This window comes from Clarias gariepinus, chromosome 25 (genome assembly GCF_024256425.1).
Source record: "Clarias gariepinus isolate MV-2021 ecotype Netherlands chromosome 25, CGAR_prim_01v2, whole genome shotgun sequence".
Taxonomy (NCBI): domain Eukaryota; kingdom Metazoa; phylum Chordata; class Actinopteri; order Siluriformes; family Clariidae; genus Clarias; species Clarias gariepinus.
Window position 1 is genome coordinate 15,663,998 of NC_071124.1, and position 19,674 is coordinate 15,683,671.

Here is a 19,674-nt window from a genome sequence, read left to right on the forward strand (position 1 = left end):
ATAGTAAAAGGAATTACACTCACTGAGCCTGGTGAAGATGAAGCAGGAACACGAAGCGTTAGTACAGATCCATTTTTAGGAGCAGCTTCCTAGTAAAACCTGCTTTATATTGACCTGTGTTTATAAAGCAGTCTGGTGAAAAATGATTATCGCAAACATGAACGCATTTAGGTAGATCGGCGGGGACGTTAGCTTTAAAAACTAAATTCAGCCACTGCCTCCTCAGTGGCTCAGATGTCGGTAGTGAATGACGACTGCTGTGTCGCTATTACACCCAACTGTACACAAAACTCGCTTAGGCGCCATTTTGCCCCAGCGGCGAAAAACAATGGGCGACAGCGTCTTCTCACTCGGGGCGGGTCTTTGCTAAAACACCAGTGTCAATCAACTTGTGTAGGAGCGGCCTCTGTCGGTTTGGCGTCACATTGACAGGCATTTGCGATTGGCCTGATTTCAGAAGGGGCATGTTATTGTAATAAATGAAAAGAAAACCACCGGGCGGCTCTTTATCATCGTAGAGTGGTTGTGTACGCACTCTCCTAACACACAGTTCAGTCCAAACAGCTTAAAAAAGTGCATGTAGGCCTGTATGACCCCTTTAAAAGTTTTAGAACACTTTCTAACTCCATGATGGTTCCTGATTTTTATTTGTTTCTACATTGTAAAGGAATGCTGAAGGCGTTCAAAAAATGCAATAATCTCCTTTGAACAGTTGATATTGAGATGTTTCTGCTACTTATGCTCTGTAAAGACTTTTTTCCCTCTTGGCTCTTGACGAAGGCGGTCGCATCTGCTCTCCCTCCCTTATCTCTCCCCGCTTGCTTCTCTTGTCTGTCTTGTGATACTATTCAGAGACTCTCCTCGCCTTGCTCTTAAAAATAAAAAGGAATATGGATTTGATCAAGTGGTCTCTGAATGAAATTGACACGATCTTCTCGACGAGAAGTGTGGGTTCTGGGGAACCTACTTGTCCTGCTGGGACGTTTGCTGCTGGATACACGATGGACGGTTGGGAGAAGTGGCGCATTGTGTGCCTGGCCGCACTGTCTCTGGAGGATGTTGAAGATATCTACATATTCGGAACTTTGATAACTGGGATTCTGCTGATTGGATTAGGTGGAATACTTGGATATCGAAAAATCTTAAAAGCAGTCAGTCTCAACCCTAAGAGACTGGCTGGCTGGGAAATAGTGGTGACGAGAGCTGTCAGTAATCAGACTGTGGTTCTGGACCGCAAATTGGATAACATCTTGGTGAGACTAGCAGCTATGCAACGTGATTTGGACAGACCTGGAGACCAGTAATGGACATTAAATATCTGTGAAATTGGCAGATATTGACCGAAACCTGGAAAATATGATTTTCTTTACGGCTGCCCCTTTTCTTTCCAGCTACTGCATTTCAAGGCCGTGGCTGGAGACATAACAAACTCCCCGAAGACCAAGATAACGAGACGCTCTGGATTCCTACTCCCCCCCCTTCAAGGACACCTGGCGCAGACTATTACGGGATGTTACAGGCTTACAAACTGACACGCACGCACTCACGCACACACATAACAGCTACAGATAGACACTACCTTCCCCATATCCAACGCCTTCGTGTGCTTATTCCCTTCAGTGTGGGTAGGCGGAATCGGGACCAGCGCTCTCTAGCTGCAGGGACTGGAGCTGTTTGCCTACATTGGACATTTTCTATCCCCTGTACCCTAATCGTTGCAATGTTCCTGTCTTGTGTTTACATGTTTTATGTGCTCGTTGCTGAGGTATTTTTTGTACCCCTGATCGCACACTGCCCTTTTCGAAGGACAGTCTGGGAGGGGATTTTTTACCCTCGTTATCCTAATGTATCTATTCCTTATCTTCTATGATGGCGCCGGTTAGGTGGCTGCCGTCGCGACTCTGTGGTCGCACAAAATCATTTCACTGCATATTGTACTCTGTATGATTGTGTATGTGACAAATAAAATTTGAATTTGAATTTGATATACTATATGAGAGAATACTGTAACATGCAAAAAACAGTTGACTACTAACAATGAAACAACTCTTACATCAAACCAAACATCATGGGGTGCAGAGTACAGTTCACAAACTGTACAAACTGTACAGCTCTCCCAAATAAAGCAGACAAGGAGGGACCAGGGCTAAATTATGTCAATGACACCTGACTTTCTTACAAATAACGCACACTTCATTCAAAATATTGTAGCGTTTTTTACGAGTGACGAGTGAGCTTAGTTGCTGCCCAATGCAATGGCTGAGAGTATTCACACAGCACTGTATAGAATGAGCAACACATTCACAGCCCAAACAACCTTCCCCAACAGGGTGAACACATAAAGAACCCCTGCAAGTCATGACGGTCGACAGTCGCCGCACCGCCTACGCCACACTGCCCCCACCCGAGCTGTGACCGTCCCTGGTCACCATGACTTTCTCAGTCGTGAAGGCGTGAAGGCGGTCGGCGCTGGCCCTGTGAACGCCTGGGTCCTTTTGTGGAGGAGGGAGGAGCGCAACCATTGTCCTAAAGTGGTCCGGCCTCCGCAGAGTTCAACGTTTTGCCAGCGTGTCCATGCCCATACGCTCTTCTTTGCCGTGCAGAGGTCGCATCGTTGGACAAAGGGTTTACTGTCGGTATGACAGCCCGGCCAGTAGAAACGATCGTGCAATGGCCACAGAGTTTTACTCACCCCGAAGTGTCCCGAACCAGAATGTCCATGCACCAAATCCAGTACACATGCTCGGAAAGACCTTGGCACCAGCAGCTGAAAACATTCGCCTGCGCCGCGCGGCCATTCCCAGCGACGGTAGAGTAACCCCTCGTGCAACGCTAGGTGAGCAAACTGGGAGCGAAGAGCTTTTACCTCTCGCCCTAGATGAGCGACTGCGGTGTAATCTGGTCCCACACCCGCTTTAACCCAATCTAGCACCCTATGCAGAACCGGATCCTGCTCCTGCTCAGCAATGAGCTGATCACGGCCCAGCTGTGGCACAGGCGAAGCGACTACGGGTGCCGCTCTAGGTGATACAGTAACTCGGCTGCACGCCAGCTCAGACGGCTGATCACCGCCAGAGAGCCTGGAGGACTGCACGGGGAGAATGTTGTCAATGAGTCAAGGGTTCTACGTCGCCATGGCGCTCAACTCGCTCGCAGTACCGACCACACGCTTTGCTGCCAGGCCGTCGGGATAAAGCGCCGGCATTAGCCTGTAGGTTACCCGCTCGGTCTGCTACCGGATGTTTACCCGGCGCGACTACCGGAAGTTCCACCCCCCGGGTGTGTGCTACTAACACGTGCGGCTGTGGTTTGGGCATTAGCAACTGAATAACCCGAAGTTACCACGCAGAGTTCCGTCAGTTAGATTCAGCACCGCACCCCATCTCTCTAAAATGTCTAACCCCAAAATGCAGTCTTCCTCAATGTCTCCCACAAAGAATTCATGAGAGTGCATCCGCTCACCTATTTTGACTCGGACTGTGCAACACGCCCGTACTTTCACGTAGCTCCCAGTAACGGTGCGAATGTTAAAGGCGGGATCAGGCAGTCTGAAACGCGTTCGCTTTGCCCCAGTAATCCATAGCACAGCAGTCAAACAGTGGAGCCAGTGTCCACGAGCGCCCGTAGTAACACACCCTCCAGGACACAGTTCACATAGATCCCAGCGCGGCCTCCCAACCATCCCGACCGGAAGTTAAATCCTCTAGTTGGGGGAACAAGAATGGTTGTGGGAGGCGGCTTCCTCTTAGCGCCCCCCGGAGCTAGTTTACCAGCTGCTGGGGTACGCTGTCTCTCAGGCCTGAGAACGTTGCAACAGTAGCTCCGAGGTCCCGTGCCTCGGCATCGCTGCGAAACCTTGGAGACTTGCTCGTTGCCTAGCAATGACGGGTAGCCCTATCCCCGGCTAGGTTCACCTGCCAAGCGCCCCTGAGCTGCGGGCGGTCGTTCTGCTTTTTTTGGCGTAATGTCCCGCCATTATGGGTTCAGCGCACTCTGCCTCACACAGCGCCACAGAAAGGGAAGTTGGTGCCACTAACCTGATGTGCTCGCGGAGCCGCGGCGGTCGCAGTACCCAGGGAAATGCATCACGAGCTAGCTCTTCCTGCTTGTCGCGCTTGAATTCCGGATAGCCCTGGTGCGCGAGACATCTTAGATCCATGGCGAATGCGCCTAGAGGCTCAGAAGTGCGCTGCTCACTGACCACCAGCTCCTCGCACGCTGCCTCCTTACGGTCACCCGGCTTGGATCTTTTTTAGGTCCTCGATAGTGCGCTCCAACTCGTAACTCTCCATCCCACTTCTGACACCAATGTAGCGTTTTTCACTGCTAGGAAGGAACTTGGAGAGATGAGTGAGCTTAGTTGCTGCCCAATGCAATGGCTGGGAGTACTTTATTCACACAGCACTGTATAGCATGAGCAACACATTCACATGAGAACCACATCCAATTTAGCCTTAGCATAAACACATTCAACAGGTCACACACACTCCACACACAAACATGGCCAAAGCTCCCAGCCCAAACAACCTTCTCCAACAGGGTGAACACATAAAGAACCCTCGCAAGGCATGACGGTCGACAGCCGCCGCACCGCCTACGCCACAATATTATAAACACAGATCAATAATTAGCACTTTTTTCATTTATTTAATTTTGTGAAATGGCTAATAAAAATAGGTAATAAAAAACGATTATGATGTGGAGGTGAATTGGTTTAGTCTTGACTTTTGGTCGTGAGTGACAGCGTTGGGGAAAATTGGGGAAAAACAAAGTTGGGGAAAAACAAAGTAAACACAGCGATGGAAAGAAAAAGGCCAAACCTGTCAGGTGCCCAATTTAGGGAAAAAAGAAAAGAAGATGAGGAGAAACAGGCAAAAAAGATAAAGGTATGCAACAATGTTTTCTCTGTATGATTAAGACATTTATGTCATTATGTTCATTAGTGGTATAACGTTAACTCTTAGGTTTGTTAGCCTTCTTGCTTATGATGCTTGCTATGCTTACAGTACCTTGCAAAAAAAAAAAAAAAAAACACAATAAAAGCCTAATATACAAAATAGTTTTCCAGTAAAACTATTACAAAATTCCTTATTCCACCCACCAATAGAATCCATCATATACCAGCAGACATTGTTATACTTACCATTAAAACCAATACAATTTCTATTATTTTTGGGCAGGGTTCTATTGTTTTTTCAGCAGTGTATACAATATGAGATCTAATTACCACAAAATTATGCTTTGCAACAAAACAGTTATTTATTTCCATTGGTTATGTTAATGTTGGCTATAGCCAATGTATTTACAATATATTTACAGTATACTGTACATAGCCAGTGTAATTTACATATGTGTAGATTGTTTAAAAGACATTTTCCATTTGCTATAACTCTGTTATGTGACAAAGCATATAATTTGAGGCAGTAAATTAACCAAGGAGCTAATTGTTTCTCCCATAGATTAGATTATATTAGGTTAATAGGCATGTTAGGGCATGTTTATTTAAATTTGCAATTTTTAAGAGTAATATTGTAGACAACAGTCTTTTGGTGTCAATTTCAACTGTGTCCTGTTTCAGGGACTTCTAAAATATTTTGATATATGTATATTATTCTTAATAATTTAAAATATTTGTCTTAAATATTTTAATTGTACAGAGTATATTTATTTAGGCTATGAGTAGTTTACAGTATTTCTTTTCTAGACTAGGGGGTAGGGGGGGGGGACATAATGTTCCTAAAGCAACCGCAGATACAACACTGTCTTCAGAGGCTTGTACAGTGGACACTACGCATGATGTGTGCATCACTTCATGTACAACTATGAAGCTGGAATAATGCCAAAATCATGAAGCTTAAATGATATGCTCCTGAGGATTTATAAGAGACAAATTAAACAGCTATGCACATAATTATTTTTGAGAGGGCTCTTGCAAGTGCAGTAGTGCAAAATAATGATTTCAGCGTACACACCATTGGACTAAGCACATGACTGTTTTCCCTTGACGAAAGCTCAGTGTTTTCATAATTTGCCCTTTACTGGCTGCAATACTGCACTCATGAGCAGAAAACTGTTTCAGGTGAGTTCTGTTGAAAGCTCTCACAAAAATTAATTTACATGCATGGCTTATTTATTTGCATGTACAGTTCTTTTAAATCCTTGCTGGTGTACAGTATCTCACTTGTGTTGCTGATTTTGGCATCGTTCTACCACCATAGGTTCATACTACTATTAAGCAAACTGTTAAATAAACTAGCATGCTTCATTTTAAAACAAAACACTGATTATCTACTCTCTTTGTGATTGATAAGTTACAACTTTAGACAAATGCATGATGGAAAGCAATGGTTTACCTATGACTACTGGCAAAATTTCCTAATGTTGAGTTAGCATGTATAATGTTATATAACTCCATGGTGTCGCCTTCACATTCAACACGTCTTTTTTTGTCAGGTGTGACTGCTCATCAAGTAATTATTAAAATATTAATATAATTGTTTTAATATAGTAGTAAATAATACATTTTTTCAGTTTTATACCAAGCAAATAGACAATTTACTTGTTACTCTTATTTACCTGGGCCCGGTTTCCCGAAAGCTTCTTACCGCTAAGTAGTTCTTAAGTTGTACCTTAACCTCTCTTTCTTAACGTTATGGCGCGATTCCCGAAACATTCGTAAGGTTGGTTTGGATCAACCTTAACTCACTCTGACCGTTGTTTCAGCTCAAGCACTAGTCACCACCACTGAGCAGCAGTCAGAAGTTTTTCTGGGTTGCCATGGTGTTGTGACAGCACGGCTCCTAGCCCTACCTCCGATGCATCGACCTCAACTAAAAAGGCCTTCTCTGGTTGGGAATTTTTAATACAGGCGCAGAGGTGAAAGCTTGTTTGAGGCGCTGAAAAGCCATGCATGCTTCCAGCATGAACTCGCAGAGCCGTTTTTTGGTTTTCCCTTTAACAAACTGGTGAGCGGTGCTGCCACTGTGCTGAAGCCCTGAATAAATCGCAGATAGAAGTTGGTTTTCACCCAAGAAAACTTTGTAGCGCCTTAACTGACTTGTGTTTCGGCCATTGTTGCACCGCCGTGACCTTGGTCGCCTCCATCTCGACCCCCTGTGGTCCTATGCGATACCTGAGAAATGCAACCTTCCTCTTGTGAAACTCACATTTCTCTCCCTTTCGCATAGAGCCCATGTTCGCGCAGTCGATGAAGGACGGTGGTTACATGATGGACATGCTCGGCATATGACCGCGAGTATACTAGGATATCATCCAAGTATACCATAACAAAACGGTTTAACATATGCCGGAACACCTGAACCCCTGAAACCCCTGAAACACCGCAGGTGCGTTTACCAGTCCATAGGCCATCACATTGTATTGATAATGACCTGAGATTGTGCTAAACGCCGTGTTCCATTCATTGCCCTTACGGACACAAACAAGATTATAAGCGCTGCGGAGGTCGAGCTTAGTAAAGATGGAAGCGCCTTAGAGTTGGTCGATAGCGGCCAGTACCAGGGGCAGTGGGTGCTTATATTTTACTGTGATCGTATTGAGACCGCAGTAATAAATACATGGGCTTAAACCTTCGCCTTTTTTCTCAATAAAAAAGAAACCTGCCGATGCTGGGGATGTGGACCTGCTGATAAGCCCTTGCTGGAGAGCCTCATTCACGTATTCCTCCATGGCCGGGGTTTCCGCCATGGACAATGGGTAAACGCGCGAGCAGGGCGATGTTTTCCCCGGCAGGAGCTCTATCGCGCAGTCCCACAGACGGTGAGGGGGGAGTCGTGCTGCTGCCCTTACACTAAACACATCTTTAAAATTATTGTACTCCAATGGCACTGTGATTGAAACTTGGGCGCTTGGACTTTCAATTGTAGTTGTTTGGACGGTGTACAAAATTTAGCACATCTGGGTGCTCAGGATATGATGCGAGATTGTGCCCAATTAAAATTGGGATTGTGGGAGCTGAGCCATGGTAGACCTAGCACGACGGACTGGTCTAACCGAGGCAGCACATAAAATTTTAACTCCTCTGTATGACCTGGTTAATCGTTAGGGCGCGGATAGGAGTTTAAGAGGCAATTGTTTTAATTGCTGGCCATCTAGAGCTTTAACTAGGATCAGATATGGAAGCTTCGACAGTGTAGCTTGTATCGAGGAAATGACAGCGAAAGAGATGAAGTTTCCAGCTGACCCAGAATCTATAAGGGGGAAAACAGACACAGTGCGATTATTATAAGACAGACAAGCATGTAAACAAAAGGAGTGGTAAGTACATGGAGGTGTGTGTGATGTACAGGCACAAACCCGAGGTGATTCTTCTCTGTCTCTTCTGGGCCGAAAGGCGGGAGGTGTTCACGTCCATGGGTTCAGGCTGATTGCCTTTGCGCGGTTTGGCGGGGGGTTGCTGAGGCTCTCTCTGCGGTTGGACTCAGATCTTCCTCCACAGCCTCTAGCAGGGAGGTGTTGACGCTGACCACGGAGATGCTGGTCCAGCTTGATAGGCATGTTAATGCAGCTATCCAAAGACATGCCTGTATCTCGACAAGCCAGCTCTAGTTGTATATCGGGCTGCAGACCATCTCAGAACCTGGCTAACAGGCTTTTATTGCACCAGAATTTTACAGCATAGTCTGCGACTGTTAGTTTTCCTTGCTTCAGCCTCAGCAGTTGTTGTTCCCCCGTCTTTCCGTGGTTCGGATGATCGAAGACTGCGCGAAAGGCTTTGATGAACCTGTCATAACAGGACGTGACAATCCCGCCTGCGCTACAAACGGCTGCCGCCCAGTCCATCACTGGCCCAGTGAGCTGCTGAGTGACGAAGCTAATCTTCTTTCGCTCCGCCAACTCGGGATAATCTGCCAGGTAGAGCTCACAGGCCAGAAGGAACCGTTTGCAACCCTTCAGGTTTCCAACATACCTTTCCGGAGGAGCGGGGCATGGTGCTGAGTGTGCGAAGGCTAGTAACTGCTCGTGCCAGACTATCGATTTGCCCTTGCTGTCGACTGATGTAATCCATTGTGGGGATTTCGTCGTCCGGCAGGGGCGTCCCTGCTGCGTCTTGGAAGGTCTGTTCATCTGTCAGGTCCATGAAGAGGCAGACGCAGACGCAGGGGAAACAGAACAGATTTATGCAATTTTTTGTAAAAAAAATAAATAAATAACCACGTTAAACTATACTTGGTTGTTGACTTCCCAGGCTGGGTCTGCAGGCGGGGTAGAAACAACCAAAACAAACACAAAGGCCTTTAGCTTCATGCTGAACTTGGCGGACTGAGAGTCCTTATTAACTTCCACGAAAAGCCCGGTCCTGCAGACATCGTTCAGTCCTCGGGTGGAAAAAGAGTAGACACAAAACATATAATTATCATGGGACAAACAGGGGGATGCATAACGGTGAACAGACAAAGGGCTACGGGCTCGGTTGGTATATGTAGAGACACACAAGTGTAGACACAGGTGAACTTGATTTGGTGATAACGAAATTACTGGGGAACAAGTACAGACGTAGACACACTAGGGGGAGACAAAGCGGTGGCTCAGTAATCTGGCGATCCAGATTTTACTCCCGGACTGAAGTGGCTCAGATGTTCACCTATGTTGTTTGACTTACGGTTGTGTTATGCACCGTGAGCTGCTGCGATTGCCCGCCGACGTTTCGCTGACATTCTGTGAAGAATGTTAAAATTAACATGTTTAATTTTTCGCACGGAAAGAATGAAACATACTCACAGTGCCAAAACTCTGAATCAGGATGAACCGTACTTACGGCCACCACTCAAAACGGCATGGGTAAGATAGGCGTATTGAACCTCTACTCTGTCATCTCATTGTATTTATTCCATAAGTGAGCTATACAATCCCGACAACTGACATGCTTCACATTGTGTCTGAAGCTGGCGAAGAGTGTTGTCAGCTGTTTGTCAATCAACTATGATTGTATACCTGGTTCGTTTCACCATCACTACAGGTTACATGATAATATTAGCGACAGTTTGGTGATTTAATTTATATATTTTGGCTCTGAACAATATCTTACCTCTTTTCTTTTTTCAGAAGTGCTCAGAGTGACTTTTGTGTTTATTATTTTCATTTTATATTTGCTAGCACTTATACTACTGAATTATTTTCTGATAATTTTGTGTTTGTGTTCATGACTTTTTTCTACTCAGATAGTCTTCTCTTTTATTATTTTGTTACCCACCATTCCATTCCCTGGTGAACAAAGAAGTACAAACTGACTTGAATTTTTATAAAATACCAACTTAAATATCCAGTTGTTAAGGTATACCATGGGTAATATTTAGTGTAATTTAGCGCACCTTTTATATGCTTATATTTTAATGCATTACTTATGCGTTATTGTATAAGTGTATGACTGCAAGAATATAGATTAAGCCTATATTTTATTTACATGTAAATACAAAGTCTAGCTTTAAGTAACTTGAAGTCCAAATAGACCTAACCTGGTCTCTGAACTCTTCTTTTCTCATTAGGAAGACACTGTCTGTATTTTCTGAGGTAACTTTAAAAGTCCCACTTGTGCTCCAGGATACTGGAGATGTTTTACAGTTGTACCATTAAGAGCATCATCACAAACTGCATCTTAGTGTGGTACAGCAACTGCACTGCTTTAGACCATGCTTTAGACATTTATAAGAAATACTGTCTGAAATGGGTGAGAGGCATTATCAAAGATACCTTTCTCCCCAATTATGTACTATTTACCCTTCACTCATCAGGCAGGTGCTACTGGTGCCTCAGTGCCCACACAAACAGACTGAATTTATTTTTTATTTTTTCTCTGTGGCTGCTACTGTACTGAACAGCTGATCATAAATTGTTTACAAGTACATTATGCACGAAAATCATGCATGTCTCTTTTAGTCTACAGTATATTGCACTGGTTCATCTACTACTGTATGCATCTTTGCACCATCTATAATTTATGTTTATGACTGCACTAGTGTATATTGCACTTTTATTTATTTTGTATATACTGTGTCATACATACATTCATATATGTACTGTACACAAGTAGATTTTGTTAAGCGTGTTATCTTTTTCACACATGTTCTTCACTGCACAGTTTTTTTTTATTTCATTGGCCTTGTACGTGTACTTTGTACAATGACAATGAATTTGAATCTAATCTAACATGGCTCACAGATCACGTAGGAGGATCCCTTTACTTGATTTTGCTCAGGGTAACAGACTTGGAAAACGAACAAGTCTTGGTTTACGAGTACCGAGTATCAAGTATCACGCATGCACTTCTTGTTTTGACGCAGAGTGTCACAGGATTACAACTGAGCCAACTGTTTTTCTCTCTCTTGTGCTGCAGAAATGTGGGTAATCGTCTCCCCTGCTGGGTCTTAGTGCGCATCTCTCACCGATATAATCAACACCCGTGCACACGCATGTACTGCGTGTACTGTTTACTATAACACTGTGACCACATATATGTGTGTAAAACATATTTTATTTTGTGTTTGAAAGCTTGTGTGTACAGCGCGCGTGTACTGTTTCTTATAACACACGTGTATGCACGCGTGTAAAGCAAAAAAAAGTCTCAATAGAGCTTAAAATCTAATTTTTTATGTTGTTATGTGTGTGCGTTATGTCTGTGCGCGCGCGTAATTTAACACCATGCCGGTTCACACACTCTCTCTCTCTCTCTCTCTTTCTCGCGCCTTTAGTGTGTGTCTGTGTGTTTGTGTGTTGAAGCACCCCCTCTCTGCTTCACACACCCATACTACCGGCACAACCGGCACGGTTTTGAATTACGTGCGCACACACCCATAATGCACACACACACACACACACAAATGGAAACACTTACATATCGGGACTTATTTTTACTTTTTTTTAATTTGTTAATGTTTGGTAAATTTGTTTAATTTTTTTTATATTAAATGTTTTTATATTTATGTATTTATTTTTTTTCGGGCTGTGGAACAAATAATTTGAATTCCATTATTTCCTATAGGAAGATTTGCTTTGATTTACGAGTGATTTGAAATACGAGCCCGCTACTGGAACTAATTAAGCTCGTAATTCAAGGTTCCACTGTAACTATTCTTGCTTGACAAGTAAATTAGGGGACTCATTTACTACATCAGCCTAGAATTTTTACACCTAGTTACAGACTGTACAAGGACATTATTCCAACTCTTCACTCTTCACTCTGCAACTTTTACTATTTCACCAGCATTGGATATTTTCTCATAAATGTTTTTTTCTATCACTAAATCGGTTACCATGTTATTGTGATGTTATTGTGAATTAACACTCTTACACCAGCATAATAGTCTAATTTTGCAAGCTTAGCACTTCTTCTACAACTTTTAAAGTTCATGACGCATTAAAAGGTGCAATACCGCCACCCAACTGCCTGGAGAACACTGTCAAGAAAAAAAAAATTTCTTCTTGTATGAGACATGACATTTAAATAACTAAATAAGTTACACAGTTCTTTAATGTTTATTAAATATTTATAGTACTAAATCAGTTAGAAAATGAAAATGCACAAAAAAGTAGGCTAATTAAATTGACAGTCCACCTGAGATTCACAGCTTAATGTTCAGTTTTTGCCAATAATAATTTTCTCAATTCACACATGTTTCTGAGTCAGTGTCCGGCATAAAGATGTAAGACTAAATGGTTTGGTTTGTAAATCCAGTCATATTGATGTTTGTCTTTTTTTTTTTGGTGTTTAGCAACTTTGCTGTAACCACAGAACCAACTGCAACCGCAAACGTCACGGCCGCTTCAAGAAAGGAAGTTCTCATTCATGATGGCGGTGGTAATGCAGCTGGTCTCCTTTCTCTCTATCTTGATCTCAATTACAGGTAATTCATCATATAAACTAAATTATCAGTATAAGAGTAGTTTAAAATGTCCAGTGTGTAATTTAAAATGAAAATTTAAATAAATGAAATAAATTGTTGCAAAGCTAATGAATCATTTATCAGTAGAATGTCTTGTAAATAAGTAATATTTAATATTAGCTAGAACTGACTTGCTTTCTTGCCAGTTATGCTGGTCTATCCTTGACATTTACAGTATAATGAAAACAGGGTTAAATATAATTAGGACAAGTTATCTAATTGGCAAAAAATACTTGTTTAAATAGTTTTTATTTAGAAAACATTCATATTTTTTACCCATGCATATGGTATACTTTAATAATCATTTGAAACAGACCTCATGGTGTATTATGAATGAACCAAGACTAATAATTTTATATAATGTTAAAACTAGGAATCAAATTAGAAACTTTTTATTCAAAATATAAGATAAAAACATAAATAACATATTAAGATAATAAAATAACATCCTGTCAAAGAGGCATAAAAATGTAAACAGAAAGAAATGGTAAAATATATATATATATATATATATATATATATATATATATATATATATATATATATATATTTTTTTTTTTTTTTTTTTTTTTTGCTTTTGCAAAGCAGCATAAATGCCACATTGCTTAATTCCATTGAAACATTATTGCGTAAATTGTGTAACCCATGGAACAAATAATTTCATATACTTCTAATAAAGTTAAAATGTAATTCCCAAAACACACCAACTATTGTGTAGAATTTTGAGAAACTTTGAGAAAGTGATGTTTGGACTGTGTTAAGTAAATTAATGCATTTGCCTCAAAACAAAGAGATATCAACATCTATTTGTAGTAGTTATCCAATTTAATGTCTATTTGCATCTCTCAACTGCATATACAGTATTAGCAAGAAAAAGTATGTAAACCTTAAGGAATTACATGGCTTTCTGCATAAATTTGTCATAAAATGTGATCTTCATCTACTGTAAGTCAAGGGTACAGTAAGTCTTCGATTTACAAACATTTGAATTTTTTTTAAACATTTTGAAACATTTATGAATTTCTGCAGATATAAACGGACTGCAGTTTCACATTCATAGATGCTCTTGTGTATTGTACCAAAAATAGACACTGTAGTGCACAGAATACCAATGTTTTAAATTATATACAATATTTTTAGTGTGTAAGTAAATGTATAAAATGTCCAAAGTCCGGTATATCGTATGTGTGGTGCAGGAGAAATGCCTCACCGAATTCAATGAATCAGTCTGGGAGCAATATGATATAAAATGGCTGTCCTGTAAAGCTCTTCCAATGGTGTAATCCTAATTTAAAAAAATCCGCAACAAAAAAGTCAAAGTTTAATACAACTCTGAGTAAACACCATTTATCATTGTCCTTCCCCCGCGACTCTTCTTAGGCTGCCTTCAAAACTGGTCAGCATCATCATCGGGATTCCCCTCGTGACTTAAAGATGAAACCTGTATGTTCCGTTTTCTCATGCTTTAAATTGTATACAGTATTTGTTTCAAAGATGTACAGGTAGACCCCTACTTTCGAACAATTTATGTTCCGGAAGCATGTTCGTAAGTCAAGTTTGTTCTTAAGTCTGAAAAAGTGAGTCTTATATGCCTTTGATACAAATATATAATATAAAGCATACCAAGCCACGTGACTAAATCTCTGTCCCCTTTTCCTACACTGCCATCATGTGGCCAAAGACCATAACCGCACCTATGAATCTCACATCACACAGGTGTTGTATGTCTGAAACTTTACAGTAAATCGTGGGGGGATTCCAGGAAGCCATTTGGTCTCAGAGCGAATTACCCCATAAGAAATAATAAAAACTCTGATGATTTATTCCACGACCCAAAAATATTTATATAAAAATTATAAATACAAAATATAAAGTAAAAATAAAACCAATTAACCTGGACTTTACCTTTGAAAGAAATCGGGCTGATGTGTAAAGGAGACAAGAGAAAGAGAGAGGAGGATAAGGAGTGGGGCTATTGTGTAGGATGACATTTTTTACACGCACACACAGGCACACGCATTGAGACCAAGCATGGGAGACAACTACTCTCAGTCCCACAGCGATTAAGAGACAGAAGAGCAATTGGCTTAGATCATTGGCTCGGCAGAAAAAGTGTTTACAGGCTGCTCATAGTGCTCAAAATCTTCGCTCATTCAAGTTAAAATTTATTGAACAATTTTGCTCATCTTGCTAACTAAACTCTTTTCTTCCACACCCCCACACATTTTCAATCTTTAGACACTTTAGAAATTTTATACATTAACCTATGTACTGAAAATATTGTAAGTAATTGTAAATATTGTTATCTAGTGCACTCCAGTATCTACTGTATTTTACACAAACAGTACAATATACAATTGTGTAATTTGTTTGCATATAGGAATGTTCATAGAACCGTGGTACGTTCGTATCTGCAGAAATTTGTAACTTGGATGTTTGTAAGACTTTCGTAAGACTCACTTTGTTCAGACTTATGAATGAATCCGACTTACAAACAATATTCCGGAACAGATCTCCTTCCTAAATGGAGACCTACTGTATTGACAAATATAATTTCCTAAAATAACAACACAAAAATAAAGCGCAGATCTTTCATGTCTTAATTGAACACACTCATTAAACATTTAAAATGGTAGTGGAAAAAGTAAGTGAATCCTTAGAATTAATAACTGGTTGATCCCCCCAGGCAGCAATAACTTCAACCAAGCGCTTTTTGTAGCTGTGGATCACACCCACACATAGTATTCTTTACTAAATGTAGCAAAAAAAACATAAAGCTTATTTTAGCAGGTTTGTTCTGCCTGTTGAATGGTATGTTAATTTTTTAATTAAGGGTGCCAATCTATTGCAGATTTATAAATAAATTCAATGTCAATTGTAGAATAATTTAAAGAAAAAAAAACACACAATACATCACATTATCACAGCATAACAAAGATGCTTATCATTGCTTTTTCTTACAGTGTGTGATGATGTTTTTAAACTGGTTAACAGTTCTGTTCAATTGGAGGTGAAGAAAAAGGTTGATAGTCCTAAACTCCTGATCTGGTCATTTGGCAAGATGGCTGACAGTGATTACATTGTGAAATATATTCCATCACTACCAAGTGAAGTATACAGGAGTAAAGACAAGGTGGAGTTTAATGAGGAAACCCACAGTCTGACACTGAAGAACTTACAGAAGAATGATAGTGGGTTGTATCACGCAGTAGCAGCTGATAAAATGACTGAAATTGTTGCTGCGTACCAACTGTATGTTTTAGGTAAGTCTTATAACCAAGTGCACTTCTGATACAATATTGTTAAAAATATTATTAAGTATTTTTATTATTTAATTTATAATAAGTTATATATTTTTATTCTATAAATGTAGGTTATTTTATTAAATAAATTCTTAACTGTATGCATTTCTTGTCATTTGCCCACTGTGATATGTAGAAACCTTCTGTTGTGTGTATTGACCAGAAGTACAGTAATGCATGTGTATGTGTGTATCGCAGATCCTGTTGGGAAACCAGTCCTTAATGTCTCTCACCAGCAACACCCTGAGACTTGTAATGTGACTTTAACCTGTGGAGCTCAGAATCTCTCCATCACCTCCTACTGCTACAATGATAACTGTAATATGAAGGAAGAGATAACAGCTGAAGGGGTGTCCCTTTCCTTTTCATTTGATTTTAGTAACAGCATCATTGTTTGTAATCATAGCAACCCTGTCAGCTGGGAAACTACAACTATGGAGATGAAACATGTAAAACAACTCTGCCCTTTTAAAGCTATAAGCATGCACACATACTGCATACTGTAGGGTAAATTTAAAATAAAGTCAAATTAACATGCTTTATTGATGTAAACAACAAATATTTTCATTAATAAATGATTCCCCTCTTTTTCTGCTACATTAATACTGTACAACAAATAAAATATGTAATAAAATATTTAAAAGTTTGTTTTGAGTTTAACTCACGTACACACACACACTAATTAGCCATAACATTGAAACTGTTGACAAATGAAGAGAATAACATTATCTCATTACAATGGCACCTGTCAAAGGGAATGTTCTCGAAGTTGGTCTTAGTTGTCAGAAATGACATTTTAAGAGGTGGAAGCAAAAAAAAAATAGGCGAGCATTAGGATCTGAGTGACTGACAATGTGCAAATTGAAATGGTAAGATGACTTGGTCTGAGTATTTTCAAAACACTGTAAACATAAAGTGCACTATCCCAGAGGGGGTAGTAGTCCTCCCCCTTTTAAAACTGGTCAGAAAGTCTACTAAGAGGCAACACACAGTGGGTGAAGGAGAAAAAAATGAATGTCCTTGCATGGCCTAGTCAGAGCCCAGACTTAATCCCCACTGAAAATATATGGAATGACTTGAAGGCCACAAATAGTCACCATTTTTATCTCAATTCGAGAACTTCTGCAAAGAAGAGTGGGTAAATATTGCAGAGTCTAGATGTGCAAAGTAAGTAAAGGTTGTTGACTAAAGCTAAAGTGGTTCAACAAGATACTGACACAAGGGGATGATCCTCTTCCAACTCTGTGATTTAGTTTTTATTTTATTTTTTGTATTATTTTTTTTATGTTATATCCTACAGGCAGCACGATGGCTTGGTGTTGAGCACTGTCGCCTTGCACCGCCAGGGTCCGGGGTCATTCGCCGGCCAGGTTCGATTCCCGCGTCTGTGTGCATGGAGTTTGCCTGTTCTCCTTGTGCTTGGTGGGTTTTCCTCCCACAGGCCAAAGACATACAGAATTTGCATTCCCAAATTACCCGTACTGTGTGAATGAGTGTGTGAGTGTGCGTATGTGTGTGTGCCCTGCAATGGATTAACAGGATGTACCCTGCCCCATGCCCTAAGTTTCCTCGGATAGGCTTCAGTCCCACTGCGACCTTGAATATGGGATAAAGTGGTGTAGACGGTGAGTGAGTGAGTAAGTGTTATATCTTTCACTTGTTAAACGTAGAACTGAGTAAATACAGCAGGATTAAACAAAAACTGTCAGTCTTCATTTCAGGCTGCAAAGCCAAAAAATGTGATTGATTGAAAGAGTAAGTTTTTTCTATACCAATTATACTGTAGATAATTGTTAACATATTAATGCTAATGAAACAAATACATTTGCTGTGTTGCCAGTAAATCTTTCCAACTTTTATTTTAATTGAAATCTATTTATTAAAATTTATTTTAAAAGTGTAATTTTTTGCATCACAAAAAAACATTTAAATCACAAAAATACTCATATTTTTATAGTCATAAAATCAACTAAAACAACCATAAAACCAAGTGATCGTATGTACATATCACACTTCTTTTACTACGTGACCACTATGAGTGTGTGTGTGTGTGTGTGTGTGTGTGCGCCGAGGAGGGCCTATTGCACAATAATGGCCTGTTGCCTGTTGCACAGTAAAGAGCGACACTTATACCATGGAAACGTGGCTTATTTTGATTATTACTTACATACTTGTATATGATATAAATATTATATGATTTATTATGTTATCTTGTTTAATCTGAGTTTTTTTTTTTAATTTTTTAATTTTTTTCATAGTTTGTCACGTGTGTGTAGTGGGACAAAATGAAATAAAATTAATTTTATCATATTACCTTTATATAATAATTAAAACTTAGTGAAGCAAAAAGAAACCCTAAAACTTCTTTGAGCTTTAAGGGTTAAAACTTTTTCCTTCCCAATTTTCTCACTGGTTTTGTAAGACCTTGCCCCGTGTCTGTGCTTTTTTTGTGTTCACCCTTGTGAACCCTTGTTAAAAAAATATTCAACTGTTGGTAAGAGGAGAGAAGTATGTGAGTGTATACAGATCATCTAGCGCAGCTCAGAGGACTTGTCTTCAAAAAGCTCTAGATAGTTCCAAAATATAGTCACTTACACAGTTAATACTGTTTACACTAATTATACAGTTAATAGGGACGACATCAGTCAGACGTGCTTTTAGGGGAGTAGGCAGCCAGAAACTTACCTTTTTCAGGTTTCTACTGTACTTTATTTCTCTGAAAATACAGAGCACACAAGAGCAGTTCACATCACATACTTTCTCTCATATGGTCAGCTACTAAACATGTAGAACATTGAGGTGGTGTAAAGGACGACTGCATATCTTGTGGATCCTGGGAGTAGCACTTTGTGTGCGTGTGTGTGCGCGTGTGTGTGGGTGCGTGTGTGTGTGTGTGTTTGTTGTGGGTTTTATGGTGTATAAATAATTCTATCCGCCAGATCAGCCACACATCTGTCATGATCTATTCAATAAGAATAAATAATTATTAAATAATAAATAAAAAAGTGATGCCCCACTTTTTTTAATGTAGTGGTATTAAAAGTTATATCAGATTGACAAAATATTATGAGATTTTGTTTGCTTTTAAACATAGCAGCAGGTCATTTTTGACCCCACAGACAACATAAGGGTTTAAATGATGATGATTACATATTTTTGATTAAAAAAAAAAAAAAAGTTAACTGAACTTCTCTAAACAGCCAAAATTACGAAATGGTGTAGAGATCAGAAGATCAGAGAGAGAGAGAGAGAGAGAGAGAGAGAGCAGGATTTAAAATGTTGAAAAAAGTTCAAGGCTGTAACTTCCATAAAATATATACTGTAGTCTCCTTCCTTAAAATATAACAGTTTCCATTGTTAGGGTTTGACAAAACACGGATGTGAGACATGAGGAACTTGGCCCATCTATCATGTTGAAACAAAATGTACTTTTGGAATTTAGAAATCTCAGCTCGAGGTTTGGCATCATGAAA

At 40.3% G+C, this 19,674-nt stretch overlaps 1 protein-coding gene across 1 annotated transcript; it reads left to right on the top strand.

Annotated features, from left to right (window-relative positions):
• Positions 1-12,767: 12,767 nt before the first annotated feature.
• On the top strand, positions 12,768-16,829 carry LOC128513302 (uncharacterized). The gene is made up of 3 exons (XM_053487034.1): positions 12,768-12,860; positions 15,863-16,162; positions 16,400-16,829. Exons 1-3 carry the CDS (start codon positions 12,803-12,805, stop codon positions 16,705-16,707), a joined length of 666 nt encoding a protein of 221 aa, XP_053343009.1. The 5' UTR covers positions 12,768-12,802; the 3' UTR covers positions 16,708-16,829.
• The last annotated feature ends 2,845 nt before the right edge of the window (positions 16,830-19,674 follow it).